At 48.6% G+C, this 22104-nt stretch overlaps 1 protein-coding gene across 3 annotated transcripts in view; it reads left to right on the top strand.

Annotated features, from left to right (window-relative positions):
* Nucleotides 1-22104, top strand: part of Slc24a3 (solute carrier family 24 member 3) — a 491099-nt gene that overhangs the window by 345201 nt on the left and 123794 nt on the right. For all 3 annotated transcript variants that reach the window (XM_004635592.3, XM_023720226.1, XM_023720227.1), the window contains exons 4-6: nucleotides 15222-15296; nucleotides 20292-20376; nucleotides 20636-20739. In XM_004635592.3, coding sequence (XP_004635649.2) covers nucleotides 15222-15296; nucleotides 20292-20376; nucleotides 20636-20739 — 264 coding nt within the window. The remainder of the gene's footprint in view (nucleotides 1-15221; nucleotides 15297-20291; nucleotides 20377-20635; nucleotides 20740-22104) is intronic.

The following is a 22104-nucleotide window of genomic DNA, read 5'->3' as shown; positions in this document are numbered from 1 at the left end:
AACTGGACTCAGTCCCACTGCAGACTCTTGGAGAAACAGTGTAGATCTCAACCTGGAATCATTCCAGTATGGGCTGAGAAGTCAAGTTTTTGCTTCACTGACTCCTACTTCTACTATTTCACAGGCCAACTGTCCTGGGTTGCTGAGCCCTTGGTATGGCCAGGCTGCTCTGCATGTGGGCTGAGAAACATTCATAGCTCTGATGGGACCTCAGGCCAAAAGTGGAGAGCCACAGGGGAGGTGGAGGAGGTCGTGGGTAGGAGGCTACTCTTGTGTCTTCAGCTATCTGATGTCAGATTTGGGCTGATGTGGACATCTGTTCCACTTACCACTCATTATTTTAAAGTTCTGATTCACCGCTAGTCAACACCAGTGCACATTAGTCCACCATCAAAGGCATCAGTCTCTGCCTGGTGCAAATTTGCTGAGAAAACATAACCTAGAAGAGGGACCTTCATTGTCTGTTAAGGGATATGTCTCTTATTGGCTGATTTCAGCATATTTAAAGTCTCCATCTGATCAGACCCTAGTGACACACTGACATTTCCTACAGGAACTGTGATGTGCAGTCCTCTGTTCGGATAACTGATTTTGTTTTCTTTAAAGAAGGGGAAATTATTCCTTTGTCAGTTCTTTAAAAAAAAAAAGAGGTAATGTAATGAGCAATAGAATCTAATCAATCTCTCCATTCAGGCCACTTGATGGTTGGAATTATATGTATAGTGGGGTTAGAGGGTGGGTGCAGGGGGAGTGTCTTATGCAGCAGCAGACAGGTAGTATTCAGATATCTTCCAAATCACTGTGGGAACATCTTGGATGCTAGCAACAGTTTGTCCTGCTTGGGGATTTCCACTGGCTTTTCCTTGTGTGGATATATGACCTAACATGGCTGAGGTTGTATAGATCAGAGAAAATCTTACCATGACAAACAGTAAGACAGTTTCTTAAATGCAGAAGTCCAGTCCAGTCTTGCAGCGAGAGCCAGTTGGCCATGGCTGTCTTCTCCATGGGGGAAATGACCCGCAGATGTGGAACAGATGGGCCCAGATTTAGACACCATCTGCTTTTAAGTTGTAATTAACATCGGATCCAAGGGTGGGTTGGGTTTACCATGGAGTTGGCCATCCCACTGACCACTGGGGAATCCAAAGTCATGTGTTTGTTGGAATGTGAGGCTTGAGTTGGATTTCTTTGGATGGGCTACAACTTGTGTGACACAAAGGGAGAAAAGGAACCAAACTCTTTAGCTGCCAAGCCATTCCCATGTGTCTGTCCTATGGAGCTGGCCTCTACAGACAGGCAAAGAGAAATAAGCCTGATGATCTGTTCTTGTGATTTGGTGAAGAAGAGCACTTCTCTAAGACCAGTTCTATTCAGTTGGCTGCACTTTTCTAACAAACTGATTAAAATACTATTGATAGGGTTGGTGAGATGGCTCAGTGTTCTAAAGCACCTACTTAGAACAAGCTTAGCAAAGCACAGGAACTGCGGTTCAATCCCCCAGCACCACATGCCAGCCAGCCCCGCCCCCTGGTGGGCTGAGCTGGCCACACACACACACACACACACACACACACACACACACACAAATAAATAAATGAATGAAATTTTAAAAAATAATAATAATAATATTGATATCCTCCCAGCACCAGCAATGCTACCTAGCACTTATTGAATACACCATTCTAGCTATGTTGTAAGAATGTGCATGCATTGGTTTTAAGACGACAATCATATGAAGTAGACATTATTATTTTCCCCTTTTGCAGACCAAAGACTATCTAAAGGCTTTTTGAATTTTAACTGCTCACCTGCTGAGCTATGAACCCAGGTGATCTGATTCCTGCTCCATAATCAGGCCACTTCACTGCCTCCACAGTGAGACAGAGCTGCATGACTAGATGATAACAAGTGTCTCCCATTCTCGCTTTGTAATGTTCACTCAAGAGAGAACGGCAAAAACTCTAAGATGCCGCCACCGTCTTCCAGTCCCTTCTGTCCTCAAGGAAGCACTTTCCTTGAGCCTTAGTGTGTTCTACCCCAGCATGCCTTTAGGTAGGCAATTGGCTTCTTATTTATAACTCTGTTTCTTGCTTTCTCTGAGCCCCGGGGGAAGGACCTCAAAGAATGATTTTGTGTTGCTCCCTGACTTACAATCCCAGCTCCTAACATTGGTGTCAACAGCTACAAGCTGCAGCAAGAGTCCCTCCTCATTAATGAGGAGAGCACCTCACATTTCTCCTCTGACAACAAAGATTTTTCATAGTGTAGCCCAAGAGCATCTTCCTCTTGATCCCTTGAGTTGCACACACCAGGTGATCGGGCCACAAAGGGGACACACTGAGACCAGGAGTCATTTCCATCAATCACCACGGTTTCCTTGGGGTAGTCCTGAGTTTCCAGCCTGCCTAAGTCAGCCAGAGAGAAAGATCCCAGGATCCCAGACAAACTAATTGCCTGACAAGAGTGTTGGATCTCTTAGTTAACAGTCCATACTAATCATCTGGTAATTGTTTCAGTGGACTGTCATTGAAGTGTGAAGTTGGATGTAGCCAACTTTGGTCTGGCTTGGTTAGCTGTACTAGGTCTTAAGTAAGAAAATGAAAGCCAAAGTGGGAATCTTGTACAAGCCTGTTGACTTCATTCCTTTACACAGAGAGCCCCAGACTGGAGTCCTGTTCATGGTCTTCCAGCTGGTGAGCGCCTGATTCCCATCACCTGGAGGATCTGTGCCACCTGTCACCACCATGAATCCCCCACTACTCCAGGTGCATGTGCTGGGGACTAGTTTGGTCCTGTCTGTAGCACAGTAGAGACACACAGTTAAGGATCTAGCTCCAACCTGAAGAAGTTGCCGTGGCTTCCAACTGGTGCTCATGCTAGAGTCAGGACACCAATCTGCCGGGAGAGCCAGACAGCCATCACTGTAATGAACAGGAACAATGATGCTACTTCACCTGGGTTTCTCCATGACACAAGTCCTGCAGGATTGAAGATAGAGTGATCCTGTTCACCTGGAGCAGACAGACACCTGAGGTAGAAGTAACAAGCATTAGCATCCTCCTAAACTGGGTGTGGTGACACACACCTGTGATCCCAGCACTCAGGAGGCGAAGCAGGAGAATCAAGGCCAGTCAGAGCTACAAAGCGAAACCCTGTCTCAAAAACAAACAAAACAAAAATCTCCCTGCTGGATAACTGGGCAGTCTAAGGGCCTGCCTGGCAAGTGCAAGAACCTGAGTTTGATCCCCAGTTCAGCATATCATGTCAACCCTAAAAAAGAAAAATATCTCCAGGCTGTTTGATACTACCCACCAATTTCTATTACATATATTTTAATGTATGTCCTGTCCCGCTGAAATTTTAAAATTGAATGGCATTTAGTATTTACTAATGTTAAATAAAATGTTTTGCCATCTAAATATTAAACCTGTAAATTCATTAGCCAGAAACTCCTTTAGAAGAGAACAAAAGAAACTTTGAGAGTAACAGAAAAGTGGTGAGAAATGTGCAGAATGTTTTTCAGAATATCGTGTTTGTTCCCACTGAAATGAATTACTAAGCACCCTTTATTTCTGTATATCTTTTTTTTATTAATTAGAAGACTTGCTTGTCCTCCTTCCTCTACAGAACAGTGTTGAGTAAATATTTAGAGGACGCGAGTTTGAAGAGGCTCCTGGTTATGAGCCTGCTTTGTGTGCTTGATTCCCAGGTTCGTCCTACTCTTGGCCTCTGGCCAGGCCTGGCCTCATTCCTCTGTTTGATGCTACCTGGCAGCTGTTTGCAGTCTGACTAACGAGAAAGTGGCAGGAGGGCAAAGACACAAACGTCTTGGTGCCCTTAACCAGTCTGGTATCTTTCAAAAGGACTGTTTGGCATAGTCGCCTAACCACTCACTCACTGTGGCATGAACATCCCAAGCCTGCTGGGGCCTTCCTTGGAAAGCGCAACTCTGGTTCCTGCAGGAGGGTGGGAGGCAGGCTGCCCCTCAGCCTGGACCTGGAGTCTGCCTTTTGGTATAGTGAGTTTTGAAACATTGACATCTCCCAGGAAAGTCGGCTCCTCCAGCATGTACAAAACTTGTTCAGAGTAGAAGCGATTGTTCTCATTTTATCCAAAGAACCTGAAGCTGAATCCCTCAGCTAGTCAACAGTTAGCAAAGCTCCAAGACTCTGCCCCCTGTTTATGAAAGGAAGAATCAATGAGAAACCAGAGAGGAAAAAAGGGAAAACCAAAGCTGAGGAAGCAAATAAGGGCATGAGAAATCTAACCAGGGCCACCATGAGCTGGCCCTCCTCTCTTGCTACCAAAGGAAATTAGAGTTAGGAAATGGGCTCTGGCTTGGATGGAGACACAAACAGAGCTGAAGTACAGCCTGTGCCGTGCACTGGCTCTGTCACTTTAGCCATGTGTTATCTCAGCCTAAGTGTCCTTGTCAGAAAAGTAGTGCCTACTTCATAACGTAGTCAAGAGGATTAAGTTTTAAATCAGTGTAAACTCATAATCAATGGTCAGCAAATATTAACAGCATCATCACTATGGATATCTTTGTTCTCATCATCATGTCACTGTCACCGTCACAATCACCATCACCATCTCATGATACCATGTCCGCCAACAGCACTAACACCATCATCACCACCACTATCCTTGCCAGCATCATCACTATCATCACAATCACTACTACCATCACCATCACTGTCATCGCAATCACCACCACCACCACCACCGTCACTGTCACCACCAACACCATCACCGCCACCATCATCACCACCATCACTGTCACCACCACCATCACCTTCACCCCTACCACCACCACCATCATCACCATTCTCACCATCACTTTCACTACCATCACCATCATCCCAAGGTTCACTCAGCAGAACCAAAAAATACTTCTGTTCGAGACAGACAGGTTGGACTTGTACATCTCAACAGCTCTGAATGGCATACAAGGCTCCCCAAACTGCATGTGGCCTGTCCCCTGGCCCCCCAGCCTCATTTGTCTCTTCTTCCTCAATCACAATCTGTGCTCCAGCAACATTAGGTAGTTATAGCTTTCAGCATAGACCATGTTCGCTTGCAATACCATACTCTTATTCAAGCTGCTCCCTTGCCCACCTTTCCTCTTTGCTTAATGCCTATTTGTCTTCCTGGAGTGACGTGAGTGGCAGCACCTCCAGTCACCTCACCTTGCTCACCCATCACTTAGTCTGGACAGTGTTAACAGCACCACCCAGTTGCCTGTCCAGCAGGCACGCTGCACTCCATCAGGCCCTGCATACCCTTTTTTCTGGTTGCCATGCCTCTCCAGCTGCTCTGGCATGCTTTGCTGCCAGTGGATCACACTGAGCTGCTGCAGTCATTTCTCCAACTTGCACTGAGAGACAAAAGTGCTGGGAGTTTGCATTCTCGGAGGTGGTCGGTGGCCAATGACTGGCTGCTGCAGTGGTGGGAAAGCCCAGCTCCTTGGACCGAAGGCAGGCTCCTATCTGGTGTGGCCACAGTCACTCTAGCAGAGTTGACATCCTGTTTCTGTGCAAGGTCCAGTTCAAGCCTTGCTGTGCTATTTGGCTTCTTTCCTTCTCAATCCTGCTTTCTCTGCTATCTCATTGGCCTCCTATTGTGTGTGTGTGGATCCTCACCTGAGGGTTGGCTCCCAGGCATCTATCCACACTGGCTGCTAGAAAAAAGGTGCCATTCTTCTTGAATGGCCTTGTGTCTCCTGAGGATTGATGCCTTTTTTCACTAAACATCCTCTTAACTGGGTGGATGGAACAAAGGGCTGCTGGGCTGGACAGAGCTTCCATCCTCCAGCCTAGAGTCTTCTGGAGTGGGGCCACATGATTATGACCAAAGCCTTCAAGGTCCCAGGGCACAGATTTGGATGCATGGTGACTGCATATAGGGTATGCTTGCTGCTCCTTCAAACTTCAGTCTGCCCATCTGTAAAATGGAGATCCTGTCACCCAACTCAGAATATGGGGGTACAGAGTCCCTCTGTGGGGGCTCCTGAAGTTCAGCTGTGACCCACTCCTCCAGCAGCAGGGAGTTTCTTCCTTCTCCCTACAGTAAGCTGGGGAGGTGCTGGGGGCAAGGATGTGACAAGGTGCTGCAGTGCCAGTTAGAGCTGAGATGGATCTATGTCTTTTCCTCATCCCTCTGCTCCCGAGGCCACCTCTCCCTCTGTCGCCCTTTTCCTTTCTCTCCTCTCTGCTGTCCTCCTGGCCTCCCCTTCTGTTTCCTCCCCCTTCTCCATCTTCTCTGTACCATTCTGTGGGGGGACCCCAGCCTCCAAGGACAGGGCTTCTGGGTCTATGCCTCTGGCTTCACAGCTCATCTGATAGGGGTCAGGACAGGAGGAACAAGGCTAGAGGAGGAGGTTGGTTCTTCCTGCTCCCTCCTGGTCCTGCAGGGCTTGGCCGCAGCTTCTTCCTGTCTCCTGTGACTGCAGACCAAGAAACTCCCTCCCCACTGCACTAGCAGCTCTGTGTCTGCTCCTTTTGCCTCAGGCCTTTGGGAGTATCAGCTCTCTGCTGTTGTGAAATTCTAGGTGCCTTGAAAACTTGCCTCCCTTCCCCTAGCAGGGCTGCACACCAGCCCTTTGCTATATTCTCTGCAGTTAGTGATCTTTGGTTGAACTCTTGGGAGTTATTTCTGTTTGCTGTCTGGACACTGGAAAGGAAGCCCTTCCCCAATCTTCTGGATGTGTCCCCTGGAGGAGTTCTTTGACCCAACTGGGGCCTGTGAGACCAGAGAACACACAGAGGCCCTTCCTGTGGCCATTAGGAATGCAGATTCCAGGCCCTCCAAGATGTGCCACAGGGCCTTTCAAAAATGGTGCTGGGGCCTCCAACTGGATGTGCTTCCCATTGGCCCAGGTAAATGTTTTATGTGACATAGTGACACGATGATATATGTGACCCTTGGCTTACACATTAGGAGATCTGGCATCAGATCTCACAACTACCTATTTTTTCAGTTTAGTGGTGACATGAGCGACAGTGTGAAGTCCCTGCTACTCCAATAGTATGATACAAGGGATCTGTGGTTTCCATGGAGAACACTGTCCCAGATGTTGCCAACGTATCATGGCTTCTTGCCTGTGTCCATGGAGGACAGGATGCTGCAGTTACAAGTTACTGATGACAATGACATAGTAGGGTGACTGTAGCCAACAGTGGTGCATTATGGGGCTCAAAATAATTAGAAGAGAGGACTTGGAATGTGAAAGTTGAAGATGTTGAATATTCTAATTAGCCTCAGGGAATCCTTACACAGTGAATGCATGGGTCGTGCTGGAGCTGTGTGGGGCTGAAACACAGTGGTAGAGCACTTGTCTAGCATGCGGGAGGCCCTGGGTTTTGTGTTCCAGCACAAAAGGAAGGAATGAAAGAATGGAGGGAGGGAGAGAAGGAGCAAGGGGGCGGGAAAGAGGAAAGGAAGGGGGGAGAGAAAGAAAAGGGAAAAACCCAAAGACTCTACTAATAAATATTCACAAATATTATGTCAATCATTGAACAAATTAATTAATAATAAGGAATTTGTTGAGAGCTAAAAAGTACTCTTATCCCCTCCAAGTTATCCAGCTGGCCAGTTCTGCCTAAGCCCAGTGCTCTGCGAGCCTCTGGACCCAGCCTGAGAGCCTGTCTGCAGGGCAGAGGGCTACACAGCAGATGTCTGAAGTCCCAAGCAGACAATGACAGTGCCCACCTAAGCTGGCCCAGGCCCAGCTCCTGGACATGCCTGTGTCTTTGTCCCTATTTGTGAGGCTGGGTGCCACCCAGAGTCCCTTCCTACAGGCCATGAGGACAAACAGAGGAGGAGACATTGGCTCACGGAGGGTGCCTGTGACCACTGCAGACACACAGTTCCCAGGTTCCCTCCCAGGAGAGAACCTGAGAAGCAAGAGAGCCAGAGTTGTCTTCCATCTGGAAGAAGGAATGACCTCAGGGATGCAGAAGCCAGGAGTGCAGGTACTGCACAGGTGAGGCAGGCTGTGGGGGTCGGGAGAGGATGTGGAGGGGAAAACAATGCAGAGGGGATCTGGAAGCTTCTCCCCACTCTGAACAGTCTTCCAGAGAGAGCAAACCTCTCATTCTCAAGCCTCCAAACTATGACTCCCAACGGGGTGTCTCCAAGAACTCTGGACAGCCATGGAAAAAGTTGGACATATCTTCTGTTGTTTTGGTGGCGTCAGTGCTTGAACCCAAGCCCCCAAATGTGTCAGACAAAGATCTACCACAGAGCCACACCGCGGCCCCCTTCTGGGCATTGTGAAACCCCATTCAATAAAATGAAGAAAGTATCCGGGCTCATGGAGCAGTGCATCTGTGTGGACGCCTTTCCTTTGAACTTGAGTGAACCCAAAGGCTGTCTCCATGCCAGGCTTCCAGTGACCATGGCTGGCATTCAGGGAAGGCTCCTCTAGACTTGAGAAGGCCACTTGTTCAGAGTGGCCCATCTCGATTCGGGGTTGTGTTTCTTCCTCAGCCCCCTTCTTTCTTGGTCAGCTTGAGTTCTTCCAGAAGTAGGCTCTGAGATGAGGCAAGTACTAGCACATAGTCACTCAGGAGACAGAAGGTATGCAAGGTGAGCCGAGCAAGGGGCTGCCAGTGAAAGGCACCTGTACGGCGGGCAGCACCCCAGCCCATGAGAGAAGCAAATCCAGCAGGACAGTGCGGCCTCCCCAGCCAGAGAATTTGGGAGCTGGCGCTGGGCTGTGGATGCCAGCAGTTCTGGGATGAGGCAGCCACCTCGGGTTAACGCCTGGTATTTCTGGTTGGGAAGAGCTTGGCATCAGAAAGTTCGAGGAGCTGGAAATTAGCAAGGCCTGAAGAACATGGTGGGATATACCTATGTCTGTCTGCTGAGTTCCTCTTCCTGCAGCTCCCCTGCCCCTGTTCAGAAGGCCTGGTCCTGTGTCTGTCCTTGGTGACTGAAGCTATGAGTCCTCCTGGAAGCAGAACTAAGAGACTGCATTCTTAAACCCACCATCACCTCCCAAGGCTGTGAAATCCAGAGCCTAAAGTGGAAGAAAAGACTTTGACAAGAAAAAAAAAAAAAATGCTTTAGAAGCAGTGCTTTAAAAAGTTTCTTTTCCGATCTTTTTTGTTTGTTTATGGGGGAGGGGTGAGAAGGAGTCTCACCATGTATTTCAGACTGGCCTTGAACTCTCTCACATAGCCCAGGCTGGCCTTGAGCTCTTGGTGGCCTTCCTCACTCAGCCTCCCAAGTGCTGGGATTACAGACCTGCGCCACCATGCCCAGCTCCAATCCTAATCATGTGATCTCTTGAAACTGTAAAAAAGAGGTAATGTGCTTGAGACCCATCCCCGAGGGGATTTAGAGCTGTCCCCTCCCAGTCCCGACTACTGCAGCCCCTGTCTAGGAATCACTTCCCTTCCTCCTAGTGAAATATAGAGACAGCAGGGCCAATGATGTAGCAGAAAGAGGTTCTCTGTGAAAACTGCTCACTGTAGATTCCACAGAAAAGAGCAGAGCTCAAGTAGTGCCGCAAACACTAACTTGCCCACACAATTCAGAAGCGCTTGTGTGCATCAACATTCTGGCAAGTCCGTTCTCCTCCGTTAAGTCTCGGGACACAGTGATTACTTATTGCCCTGCGTAGTTTTTAATTTAAGCTGCATAACTAAAGTTCTCCAGTTTTATTAGTTCCAATCAACCTCTCATATTGCTCATTGGAACTGTATGTATCATTTAGAATCTCAGTCTAGTAACCATCTCTTATGGGAAGCCTTTCACTACCTCTCCAATGGAGTACCATTTTCTGGGTCCCATCTCAGTTAGAAAGACAGAGGGCTATAAGTATGAAAATTCAATGATTGGAGACTGGAAAAATAGAGAGCTTCTTTCCTCTATGGTAAGAAGTCCAGAGGGGGACAGTTTTAGCATTAGTCCACCTGGAGAACTGTATCCTTGGGTCTCAGTCACATGTAAAGATGGATATGTGTCCTCTTACTTGTTGTCTTGGTGACTATACAATGGCCGCTGCCAGTCCAGACATCACAACAAGCCAGGATGAAAGGATGACTTCAGTTGGATCTCTGCTTTATTCTCATTGGCTAAAACTGTGTCACATGTTCAAGGGCTAGTTCCCAAAAGTCTACAAAAGCTGAGGGTGTTGTTATTTGGAACAATGGTGAAGTTGTGGCTGCAAGAAAAGTGGATGGCTCATAGACAGACCCAGTAGTGTTCACCACATTACAGATTTCTCTCCAGGGCTGTCCACACCATGAGTTAAAAGGAGCCACATATCTTGGGTACTCCAAAGTGGTCTTCAAGTCACTCTTCTGCCCAAGAGCAGTGCCCACGATGCTTAACCCCAGTGCATCTCACTTTGGGTCAGCACTCCACATATTATTGTTAAATTACTAGCTAAGGAACTCTTCAAGCTAAGCCATGCCTGCCTCGGAGTAGAATGGGCTTTGTCTTGATGGCTCTGGCATGCATACTGGAGGCAGATACATGGGCAAGCTGGTCCCAGAGGCTCAGAAAGGCCTGCTTGCCTTCATGCCTGGGTGTTTCCTGAGCTGGGTCTCTTGGAATTGCTCCCTCATTGTAGTTTCACTGTAGCATTTTCATTATCTTTGCTGTCCCTGATATCCACTAGCAACATATTACCATGGTGATGTAGGGTAGCAGATGGCCTCATAGCTGCAGGGACATACAACAGGAAGCAGTGGCTTGGCACAAGGGTCCCTGGGTCCAGCTGAATGACGAAACTTGGCCTGGTCTTGGCGGGTCTGAGCCAGGCTGTGTTGGAGGGTTAGCTGCCAGTCACCTGATCTCTGGTTGCCACAGCAGAGAAAGCTGGGCTCTTCACATTTCTCCCCCTCTGACAGGGTGGCATGGGCTCCCCATGGCACACTCTTGCCATGATGACCATGGGAGCTATGTGCCCAAGCCCCCTCATCTGCTTGCGAGTCTCCCCCCATGCCCTGCAAGTTACCTAGGAACCACTGGGATCAGTCCTTGCTGAGGGTTCCGTGAGGTGGGAGGGCCAGTCAAAGCTCACAAGTGTCACATCTCCGGCTTCACCTGAGACCCTTCACAAATCCTGCACACCTGCTGAGCCTCCAAGTTGCATCTTCTTCAGCAGCTGCCAAGTAATTGTTACCAAAGCACTAGGTCTGACACCAGTCATTCCCTGAGTATCACTCTCCTAGGGATCCATTCACTTCCTCAAAGTCATTCTGTGCAGGGCACCCCTGGTCAGGGTCAAGTCTGGAATGCAGTGGACACAGCTGCTATTCTTCAGGAGGAGGGAGACCAGGTCCAGACAGGCAGGCATGATCAAAACTATATTACAGTAGAAGACAGTACTGTGAGTTCCCCTCAAAATCTTTCTCCTCTCTTTGAACACACTTACCCCACCATTCTTGACCCTTTCTGGAGCAGTTCTGGAATCCTCTTTCCTGAACATCTTCAGTTGCAGTGTTATGGTTGTGCCAGTATCTCAAACTGTTTCAAAAGATTTCCCTTGCCTGGTCATTTTGCCCTTGAGGAAGAGTTTGAAATCACATGGTGTCAGATCTGATGAATAAGGTGGATGAGGACAGTCTCATGTTTCTCTGAGCCTGTCTTCCTGCTTGAAGGCACTCTTGGCAGCAACATTGACTGTATTTATAGCCAGTAAAGACTCACCAAAGAGCATTTCCAGAAGTGCTTCAGGAAGTGGCAAGATCGGCGGGACAAGTGCACTCAGAGTGAAGGTGAGCATTTTGAAAGGAATTCAGGGCGATGTGTCTTTTACAATAATACTGTCTTTTTACTTATATATTCACAGTATACTGTGGCCACCCCTTTCTTAAAGACATAGCTCATCCTTTGGGTTGCCTATACTCTGACAAAACAGAGATTCCCTCAAAGGTGGCCCCAGGGGAGGTTCCATGGAGAATGCCCTGTGGCCACGAGACCCAAGCTAAAGCACCAAGTGATCTTGTCTTCTCCAACATCCCTCAGTTTTCAGGCCTGGATGGGTCCCCCATGGCTTGTCTGTTCCCAAGCCAAGAGACTTGGATTTCAGGGTATTTGGGGAAGAAATGTAACAGATTTGGGCCACCCTAGAGTTTGGGAGACCTCAGGCACTCAATTCAAACCTATCTTTTGCTTTACAGGGCCTCTTGTAAAAAACAGTAATAATACTAGATTGTGATGGGCAACCCCAAAAAGGTAGATGGCTGGGATTCTAAACTGTCTTTCTCCCTGTGTATTAGAGGAGATGGCTCATTAGTAGGTGAGCTAAAGATGAGAAGGTGTGGCAGTGGAGTGACATGTTGGAATGTCCTTATGAGGAAAGGCAGCTGTGTCCTGACAGGGCCTGGACAGTCATGAGGTCTAACCCAAGCCCCCTCTTCAGCCAGTCGCATGTCCTCAGACTTGCTCCATGCTCTGTGTCAACTGAGAGATGAGACCCACAGGAGTTGGAAGAATTTAGCACCAGAATCATAACATAGCCACAGCCCACCTGGGATTTGTGGCTCAACCAAGAGTGGCCAATATTATGATTGTGATTATTGTTATTGATATTACAAAACCCTCCAGAAAGAGAGGAGCAGTGGAATAAGGGTGAACATGCCTGACTCTTCAGAATGTGTGTGCCAGTTGCACAAAGAACACTATCAATAACACACCTCCTGTGAGCATCTTAAATTTGGACTTTGCATCTGGTTTTGTGCCTTTATTCCATTTGTCTGTGCAATTTGTGTATTTGCTTTTCCAGTGGGAATCTGTCCTCCAGTAACCAGAAAAAGATTTGTAGTGGGATGTTTTATAACCACTAGGGCAGCCTGGCCTTTCATGCCAAGTGGGGCACTGCAGCTGGCAAGGAGCCACCCTGCCCTGCAGGCCTCCTAGAGTCTTCAGAGTTGCCTTGTCAGGGGGTATCTGATCAACAGAGAGCATTCCCCTGTCTCACGGCCTTGGACTGGGTGACCGGTGTGGCTTTCCCCAGCTGTTGCCCTGGAAAGTACTGAGTGTATGGAAAATCCATCCATTTCTCATCCCAACCTTAGCAGGGATCTTGGAGTGTGTCCCGCAGAGCTCCTTGCTCCAGAACAAGATCAATACTTAATATGAGAGCCATGCTTAATGAGATGGCTCATGAACTCCTGCACAGCCCTGGCTGTTTCAGCGATCTATGTCAGTGATAGACAGCTTATTTAGGTCTTGGTTAATCCACAGATGTGCAGTTCTGTGTTTCAATTACTGAATTTGGATGTCCTTCCAAGGGTAATGCTATCGCCTGTATATTTCTGGATCAGCCAATCCATATGGCAAAAGAGGGCTTAAGTCCATTATAATTTGAAAATGTCTTTTCTGGCTTATCCACAAGGGTACAAAACACAGCATTAATTATTTTTAAACTGACATCTTCAAAAACAACTCCAGGCAAATGATTTTGTACAGATTATGAATGTATAAATCAATAAAAATTGTTTTTAAAATTGCTGTACATGCCAGGGCTCCTGGCTCCTGAGAGATAAACAAAGTATCAAATGGAACCTTTACCTCTAAGACCTCCTCTTTGCCTATAAAAATTATATATGAATACAAATTCAGGGTGGAAAAATGAGAAGATATGCATAATGATAAGGAAGTACAGGTAGATTTATCATAAGGAGAAATGTGACTATTAATTTGATAGATGAGCTTATGAAGTCTTATATGCAAATATACTTATGTAAGTGTGTGGCAAAAAAGAGATGTCCCATATGCTTTTGTAACAGTCTGCATCTGGCCATGTATTGAGAATGTGTCTTCGTCACTAAATGTGGATTTATATAATCCCATTTAACAGCATTTCATTCAGTGATGGATCATAGTTTATGTAATCATCCCTGTGGTATCATTGGCTAGGTTTTGAGAATTTATTATAGCCAGCAGTTGGAGAACAAATATACCTTTATGCAAATTTGTCTGACGTTTCCACAGAATCAGATGTCAAATGATACACTTTGGAATCTTGCAAAGTGGTGGAAGAGACAAAATGCATGTACATAGGAAGAAAACAATTTCAGACCAAGAGAGTTGGGGACCAAATGAATGCCATAGCCAAGAGTAGAAGGCTTCAAATCATTGTGACAGGTCGTGATGGGCTTTGTGAAGGACAGTTGTGAGTGACAGAAACTCAACTCAAAACAGCCTAAGGCACATTAGTGGTTCTGAAATGAGAAAGTCAACTGGGTTTCAGGCTGATCTGGGCTCAGGGTTCACATACGCATCTTTGGTCACGTCTGCGGGCATGCACGCCTGCCAGTTGCATCTCCTGGTTGGGTTTCTGGCTGTCAGGGCAACATTCTCAGGTTGGCTTTCTCTCTCTAGACCATTCTCATAAAAAGAGAGGCCCTCTCTGTAGCCTCTCTATTGACCCCTACAGGGCCCTATAGATCATCTGCATAGATCACTTGCCTAGGCCTGGGGTGCCTTGGGATGAACCCCAGGGCCCCATGCTGGAGAGCAGTTCGTAGTAGGGACAGGCGTGGGAGATCAGTAAGGGACATTGCTGGCATGGGTGGTGCAAAGGAATCATGGGCTACTGGGCAAAACTGGCCTCAACAATTCTATGGTAGGGTAGAAGTCCAGAGGCTGAGTGGACTCCAGCACCACAAGATCAGTGGCTCAGTGCTGCCATGGAGGACTCAGTTGCTTTCAACTTCATCCCAAGCCAGATCTCCTTCACTAGGACTACCAAGGCAGTTAGAAACCACAGCTTCTGTCCGCAGCTAGCAACCCAGAGTGAGAAATCCCTCTCTTTGGCAAGATTGGCAGAACCTTTCCTGCTGTCTGAACTTCTAGCAGACGAGACTAGCAACAGACAGATCAATGGATCATACACCAAAAATAGGAAGAAAAAAATAAAAGCAAGGTGGTAGAGAGAAATGAGTTGAGGGTAGTTAGGTTGGCACTGGATCAGGGACCTCAGGGGGTGAAGGAGTGGGCAGCAGGGTGTCTGGGCAGAAGAAGCAGCAAGTACACAGGCCTGAGACAGCGTCTGCACACACTTGAGAGTGTGATGGGTGCGGGAGGCACTAAGGAAGTGGGACTGGGTCACGTGGCCTCTAGCAGGCCTGGCATAGATGCTGCACTGACTCTGAGGCAGAGGTTAGGTTCCCAAGCACAGGAGACACCACTGAAGCACAAGGTGCTCACCCCCGGCTCTTCCTGAATCTAACGAACTCTTTCCTCTTCCTTTCCAGGCAATGTACATGTTCTATGCCCTGGCCATTGTGTGCGATGACTTCTTTGTCCCCTCCTTGGAAAAGATTTGTGAGGTAAGTACTTAGCATTCTATGCTCTTGAGGTTGCGGCTGCTTCCACGAGATCCTGAGCTGTTTTGGCCAGCAAGCATCTCCACACTGCAAGAGAAGGATGATATTTGCACAGAAGCTGCCTCGGTCTGCTTAGAGCATCAGAGTGCCAGTGGACGGCTGGACTTGGACATGCATCTGGCCATTGGCATTGCTGCTCCATGTATCCCTGGTATCCACAGGCACTTGGTTCCTGAGGTACACTATAATCCATGGGTGCCCAAGCCCCATGTGTAAAATGGTGTGGTATCTAAAAAAAACCTATGCATGTCATCTGGTACACTTCAAATCACCTCTAAGTTACTTACACCAGTACAGTGGAAACGCTACATAGATGCTCCTTCTATTTTTCTTTTGTGGTGCTGAAGGTAAGAACCCAGGTCCTTGCACATGCTAAATGAAACGCTCTACACTGAGCTACATCCCCAGCTTTGTATGGTGCTGTTGAAGAAGCAATGACAAGAAAAAAGTTTCTCCATGCTCAGTACACAGGAAGTTATTTTCACATGCGTTCCACTCACCTTTGCTCCACTATGCAGGTTCAGAGGCCTTGGCAGGCAGTGACAGAGGCCCCGCTGCACTGGTGTTGCGCTTCCCTGCTTGCTTTCTTTGCCTCCTTGTCCTGCCCTTCTTTGCTCCAGTCTTCCACCATCTTCCCATTTTCTTCTGCTCCCACCACCTTCCTCAGGTGACACATGAGGTCCTAGCATGAGACCTCCATTCACTCAAACCTCCCAGTCAGTGTCCTCCTCTCTCTGCATCACAGAAAGGCCTTGTGTAATGTCCCAGAGGTCACTGAGGTGAGGAGAGCGGCTGCTGCTGTCACCACAGCAATAGCCACCATGCTGACTTGTGCTTCCACCCTTTTCATCAGAAAAATGTTCAGCCCATGCAGAGCTCTCTCATTCTCCTGCCTCTTTCATCTCGGCTAGTTCTGAATTTCCTTGAGCTACAAGTTGTGCATTTGATTCAAGTATTTGTAATTCAGAATCTCGGTTTTCAGGGAGAACCTTCCCAGGCACCCCTCCACCTGAACCCCAGTGCCTTATGCCAGGGGTCTTCAGACCTTGATGCCCACCCCACTGCCCACTCCAACCTCACGGGTCTGGAGTGACCTCAGGGAAGGGCCAGCATTTGTGCTTCCGCTAAGTCCCTAGAAGATGCTGAAGCTGCCAGTCTGGAAGCCACACTTGGAGAAATCCTAATTAATGCAGCCCCTCCTGCACCCTGGAAGCTGTTGATTTTCTGTGCAGATAAATAAATAATTATTACATGATAAACCCAGAGAGGTCACTAGAGTGGGACTTCTAGGTGATGACAATGGATGTGGAATGTGAGGTGGTAAGTGGTGTCCGAGATGCACTGTGCACAGGCGTAGATGCCCTTGTCACAGCAATCCAGCCTACGTACAGGGTCACCTTGTGTTGCAGGGAAAGAAGTGTTTAGCCAACAATGGAGGTCTGCTGTGACCTCTGGAATACAGTTGTCCACCCTTGTCCATGAAGTGCTAGTTCCAGGACCCATGTCAGTGCCAAAGCCCACACTTGCTCAAGTCCCTTGTATAAAATGGCTTGAAGTCAATTGTTGACATTCCTTTCACAAATCATCTTTTATTGCTGGGGAAAGAGACATGTTGGTATCCAGCAGTCACCATGGACATGACACAGCCTCCTTGCATACTGAATCTGTCTCGGTGACCAGACCAGATGCTATATAAACTATATTTACACTGTATAAACTATATATAATCCTAAGTACAGTGCAGATGCTGTGTCCCACTGTGTTGTTATTGTTCAAATTACCAGAAAGAATCTGGACATACTCAGTGTAGACTCAATTTTTTTCTGAGTATCTTCCATCTGAAGTTGGCTGAATCCATGGAAGAGAAGCCCAGGACACGGAAGGCCAACTGTAGCACCATCAGATGGTTCGTTCTTCACACAAGGCAAAGCAACTCTCCAGGCACGTGCTTGGACCACTGAGTTATTTCCCCAGTCCCCAGTTACCCCCTTTTTAGCAAAATAAGAGGCCAACCTCCACTACTTGAGCATCTTGCCCAGCTCACAAAGCTGCTCGGGGCTGGAGGCGTGCTCCAAATTCAAGGAGAGCCCCATGGGCTTCGCATCAGCGGCCCCTCCACTCTGCAGATGCGCTCATGCAAGCCATCAGAGCTGGTGGGCATGGGAGAGGGATCTCTTTCCCCAGTTCTCCCTGTTCCCACTCCTGAGTCTGATGTTAGCAGCAAGGCTGGTATAACAAGATTGGAATGGCTGTCTGCGCAGACTGCAGTCCACACTTGTTAGCAAGCAGGCATCCACCTGCGAGCCGCGGGAGGGCTGAGGACAGAGCTGTCTGTCTAGAGATCTCGGATGTTCACAGCGCCAGTCAAGGCCTGTGATCCCTTTTCCCTGGAGTTGTGGCTTCTCCCAAGGTGAGGTGACCACAGTACTTTCCACCTATCCATGGTGACAGGGGCTTTCATGCCACACCCTTGCCATACCAAACTCCCAGGGACTTGATGTTGCAAGTCCTATATTCAGATGTTGCACCTAGACCAAAGTTCAGGCAGGACAGAGAAGTCCAAAGGATGTTGTTTGTGTGAGAGATGATTTGGGAAAGGAATCTGTGGGGCTCAACAAATCATAGCTTGGGGTAGATTCTCATTGATCTGAGGTACATTGGAATCAGTTCAATCAGTTGAAATAAAAAAATACAGGGCTACAGAGAGGCAAGAGAAAGGAAACAAGAGGACAGAAGAGAGTCAATAGGGCAGTTGAGCTTGGATGAGAGGGCCAGACCCTGATGTTTGCAAAATTCCTGCTCTTTCTCAACCTTGTCCCCTCCTGAGCCTCAGTATCCCCTTTCCCTTTGTGTGAAATGGCAGTCCCCAGGCTTGCATGGCCAGGTTGCCTCTTGGACAAACAAAGGTGTCTGGAGCAATCCTGTGAGGCAGAAAGACTCAGCTGCCCTGAAGTGGAGGAGGGCGAGGGCCATTTGGGGAACAGCAGTGCCACCAGGAAAAAAAAGGGTTTGTCACACTTGAAGATGGGAGGGGCAGCCTCAGGCTGGACAGAGGCTCATGGAGGAGAAATGTTGCTGGTTGAGAGGGAGGGAAGCTTCAGGAAGACTTTCAGGGCAACAGCGGGACTTTCCAAGCAGTAGGAGATGGCAACAGACACAGTACATGGTCCATCCCATTTACAGAAGGCATTGAGCTGTGCTCTGCGCAGGCTGTGTGCTACGCAGGGTTCGGGCGGAAGTGAGGCAGAGTGCAGCGTGCTCTTCGTCCCTCATGCTGCCGAGGTTGCAGCTACCGAAGGCCGAACTCAGCCTGCATGGCTGCATGGTCCACACTCATGTCTGCAGTCACAGATGGAAAACGTTCTTTAAAAAGAGCAGTATACTGAGTATGTAGGGGCTTTGTCTGGTCGTATTTCCCTAAACACTACAGGAATAGTTATTCACATAGCATTTACGTGGGATTAGGTGGCACACACACGCGTGCGCGCGTGCACGCGCTTGGTTAAGAATCAAGAAATCTAGCGTGATGTCCAGGCAACAAGAGGATGTGTGTAGGCTACATACAGATACTACAGAATATTCTAGAAGTAATTTGAGCACCTTAGATTAGGACATCCACAGGACTTCCTGGAACCAGACCCCTCCACACTGAAGGCTGACTGCTCATGATGGAAGCAACTGGAGAGTACAGAAAGAAGCAGAGTCTGCCTGCAGGGGATCCAAGGTGGGCTGGAGGAGCAGTGTTTGGAGGGAAGTTCATGTTAGCAACGTGCTTCAAGAAAGAGCATTTGATCAGAGAGCAGAACCAAACATCCTCTTGGGGAGCCCTGGAGTATGGTGGGGTGTCAGGAACTATTCCCTGCACAGGAGAGGGCTGCAAAGACTTCCCATGACTGTGTCATGGTGGTTAGAAGTCCCAAGGTATGAAGACCCCTCCCACCCTCCCTGGTGATGCTGAAGCTGTAGCTGAGGCTGGAGTGGATTAGGGATGTGAGAGGGGGATGGAAGGAGACATGCAGGAAGAAGCCAGATGGCAAGAAAGAGGAACAGGGCTCTCTTCTGGGTCTCCAGTCCCAGGGAAATTGGGGCTCGAGCTTTCCTACAGCCACATCTTTCAGAGTTGAGCCCATCTTGGGGTCTCCAGGCCACAGCCAAGGGACCCAGATCCCATATCAGGTTCCTCCAGTGGGCTCCTGCCACCACCCGTTAGCAGAGCCCACTGTCCCCACCATGACTATGAACCTCTGAGCAGCCAGGAAGAGGCACTGTGGCCTCCAGGAGAATTGGTTATTTCCCAGATTGCGGTGGAGGGCAGGAAAGCTGCCCATCCCCCAGTGTGTATTCATTCACCTTGTTTTCTTGCAAATGAAGACATTCACTTTGTCCTCTTACACTGTTGGTATAATCTGGAGGTCTCCTGTGTAGCCTGTCTCACTCTTTCCTACTCCATCCACAGTCCTCAGGCCACTCTGCCACCCACTGTGTGAAGATCCCGGACAGGGCTGGGGGCCTCAGAAGGGTGGCCTCAGAGACATCTCAAGGTCTCCAGTGGTCACCATGAGCCTCACTCAGCCCAGAGGCATTAAATTATTGCAGAGTTCAGGATATGTTGCATACAAATCTGGATTGATGGCACCTCCTTTGAAATCAGGGTACAGCCAGCAAGAAGGCAGGAGGGAGCCAGGGATCACCAGGGCCTTGAGCCACTGTCTAAAACCTCACCCCTCCCTGCCATCCAGTGGCCCAAGGGGGTGCTGGAGTTGGTGACATGGTGGAAGTCTTCTGAGTTCCTCTGAATCATGCAGACCTGAGGTTCCTTAGGAGAAACCCTGAAGTTGCAGGGATAGACTCAGCCCTAGGCCTCACAGTCTTGAGAGAGTCCCGGTCAGCTCTGTGCCCACTGAGTCTTGCTCACTGTCTATCTGTGCTTCTCTGCAGCGCCTGAACCTCAGTGAAGATGTGGCAGGGGCCACTTTTATGGCAGCAGGCAGCTCGGCTCCAGAGCTATTCACGTCAGTCATAGGTAGGTGATGAGCTGGGGACCCTTCAGGGCTCTGGGGACAGATGGTCCCTAACCAGGACTGTCTGCTGCAATAGCAACTGAGTCCAGGGTCCTTGTAGGATATCAACCTCTCAAAGGGCCACTGTTTTATTGAAGGGATGTTTTGGCCATACAAGAAGGACCCCTGTAACCTGGAGATAGCAGCACATGTGAAGGGTTCCCTGGTCCCCCGGAGGACACAGCACCCCCACAGCAGGCTGACATTGGGTCTGTGTTCCAGGTGTCTTCATCACCAAGGGCGATGTTGGCGTCGGCACCATCGTGGGCTCAGCTGTGTTCAATATCCTGTGCATCATTGGCGTCTGTGGGCTCTTTGCAGGGCAGGTAAGGCCTCTAGCTCCTCCCCTTCCGAGGAGGGGTCCTCCTACTGGGCCACAACTCCTGTCAGGGCCCAGCAGTTGGGATCTCACCAGCTGGAACTAGAAACTATCTATGCACCACCGTGTTTGTTCTCCAGGTTGATGGAATGGAGAATTCTCAGGTCCATATAAATAATTAACCACCTGAAAGTTGGGTACAGGTTTGAAGGTGTCAGCCTCATTTCATGTGTTACTGATCTGCACTAAAATGACCTGAAAGACTTTCAGCATGGTCTTGCCCCAGAGGACAGAAAATAAATGAGAGAAAGACAGGAGAAGAAGCAGACTTTTTCTCTGCTGAAAACCATTTGGAGCCATTGGTTTAGCATGCAAACTTTCTTCTTGCGAAGGTTTGGAGTCTGTGTTTGCTATACAGAGCTGTTTTTCAGGCCTGCAGTCTTCCTGGAGACTGTCCCTCTCCTGGGAATGTTCTGATTCTGGGTCCTTTCTGGCTGCAGGCATCTGTTTCAGAAAACTGGGGGATTTCCCCAAAGTCACCAAGCTGTGAGGCTGAGCCAGGGGTGCAGGTTGTTGCGCTCTGGGGAGTAGGTTTCCTCAGAGGGATTTCTTTGAAATAATACTGTCCCAAGACCCTGCCCAAACACACAAGACTTACTATCTTCTAGAAAAGGCAATTTCTAGAAGATAACAGAGACATCTCCAGCTGTGCTAGTGAGCAGCCTGTGTGTAGCAGATGTAGCGTCATGCTGTCCATGGCTGGTTGGGGCGAAGGACAGCACATGCTCCTGGCAGCCTTCTTACCCCCTTGCCAGCACCCCATCTCTCTGAGGTGGACCTCAGCATCTCAGCACAGGGAGGGCTCTGGACCACTGCTCTTACCTGTGTCCTGAGCCCCTTGCCCACTGGTTGGTCTGGGTTGCCTGCTGTGTGTGCTGCTTCCAAGTGACAGGCACAGGGATGCCTTGACCTTGCCAGGAATCCACTCTGGGTCGCCAGATAACCAGGGCCCTTCTGGTGAGAGACTCCTGGGCAGACCTTTGTGTTCACGATACCCAAGCTCCGCCTGACTCTCTAGGCTGAACATTTGCTGTTTTCCAATCCCTTTTGCTCAGTGATCTGTTCTCTAGATTTCATGGATCGACACTCAAATGCTTTTTAATTCTCCTATGTATCAGGAGAATTAAATTATATAATTTATTGTAGGCAAAGGCACACGACCATTAGCCTCCATCCCCAAGGTCCCACTCCTCACCGTGCACACACTCATGCCATCATTCTGGACACTTTCTGCAGCAGCTCTGAAGTCCTTTTTCCTGAGTGTCTTTATGAAGTGTGAGCAAAACAACAGTGGATGCTGGTGCTGGGTGCC

This window comes from Octodon degus, unplaced genomic scaffold, assembly GCF_000260255.1.
Source record: "Octodon degus isolate 3935 unplaced genomic scaffold, OctDeg1.0 scaffold00073, whole genome shotgun sequence".
Classification (NCBI taxonomy): domain Eukaryota; kingdom Metazoa; phylum Chordata; class Mammalia; order Rodentia; family Octodontidae; genus Octodon; species Octodon degus.
Note: the sequence above shows the minus strand (reverse complement) of the source record. Positions and strands in the feature narration are given on the sequence as shown.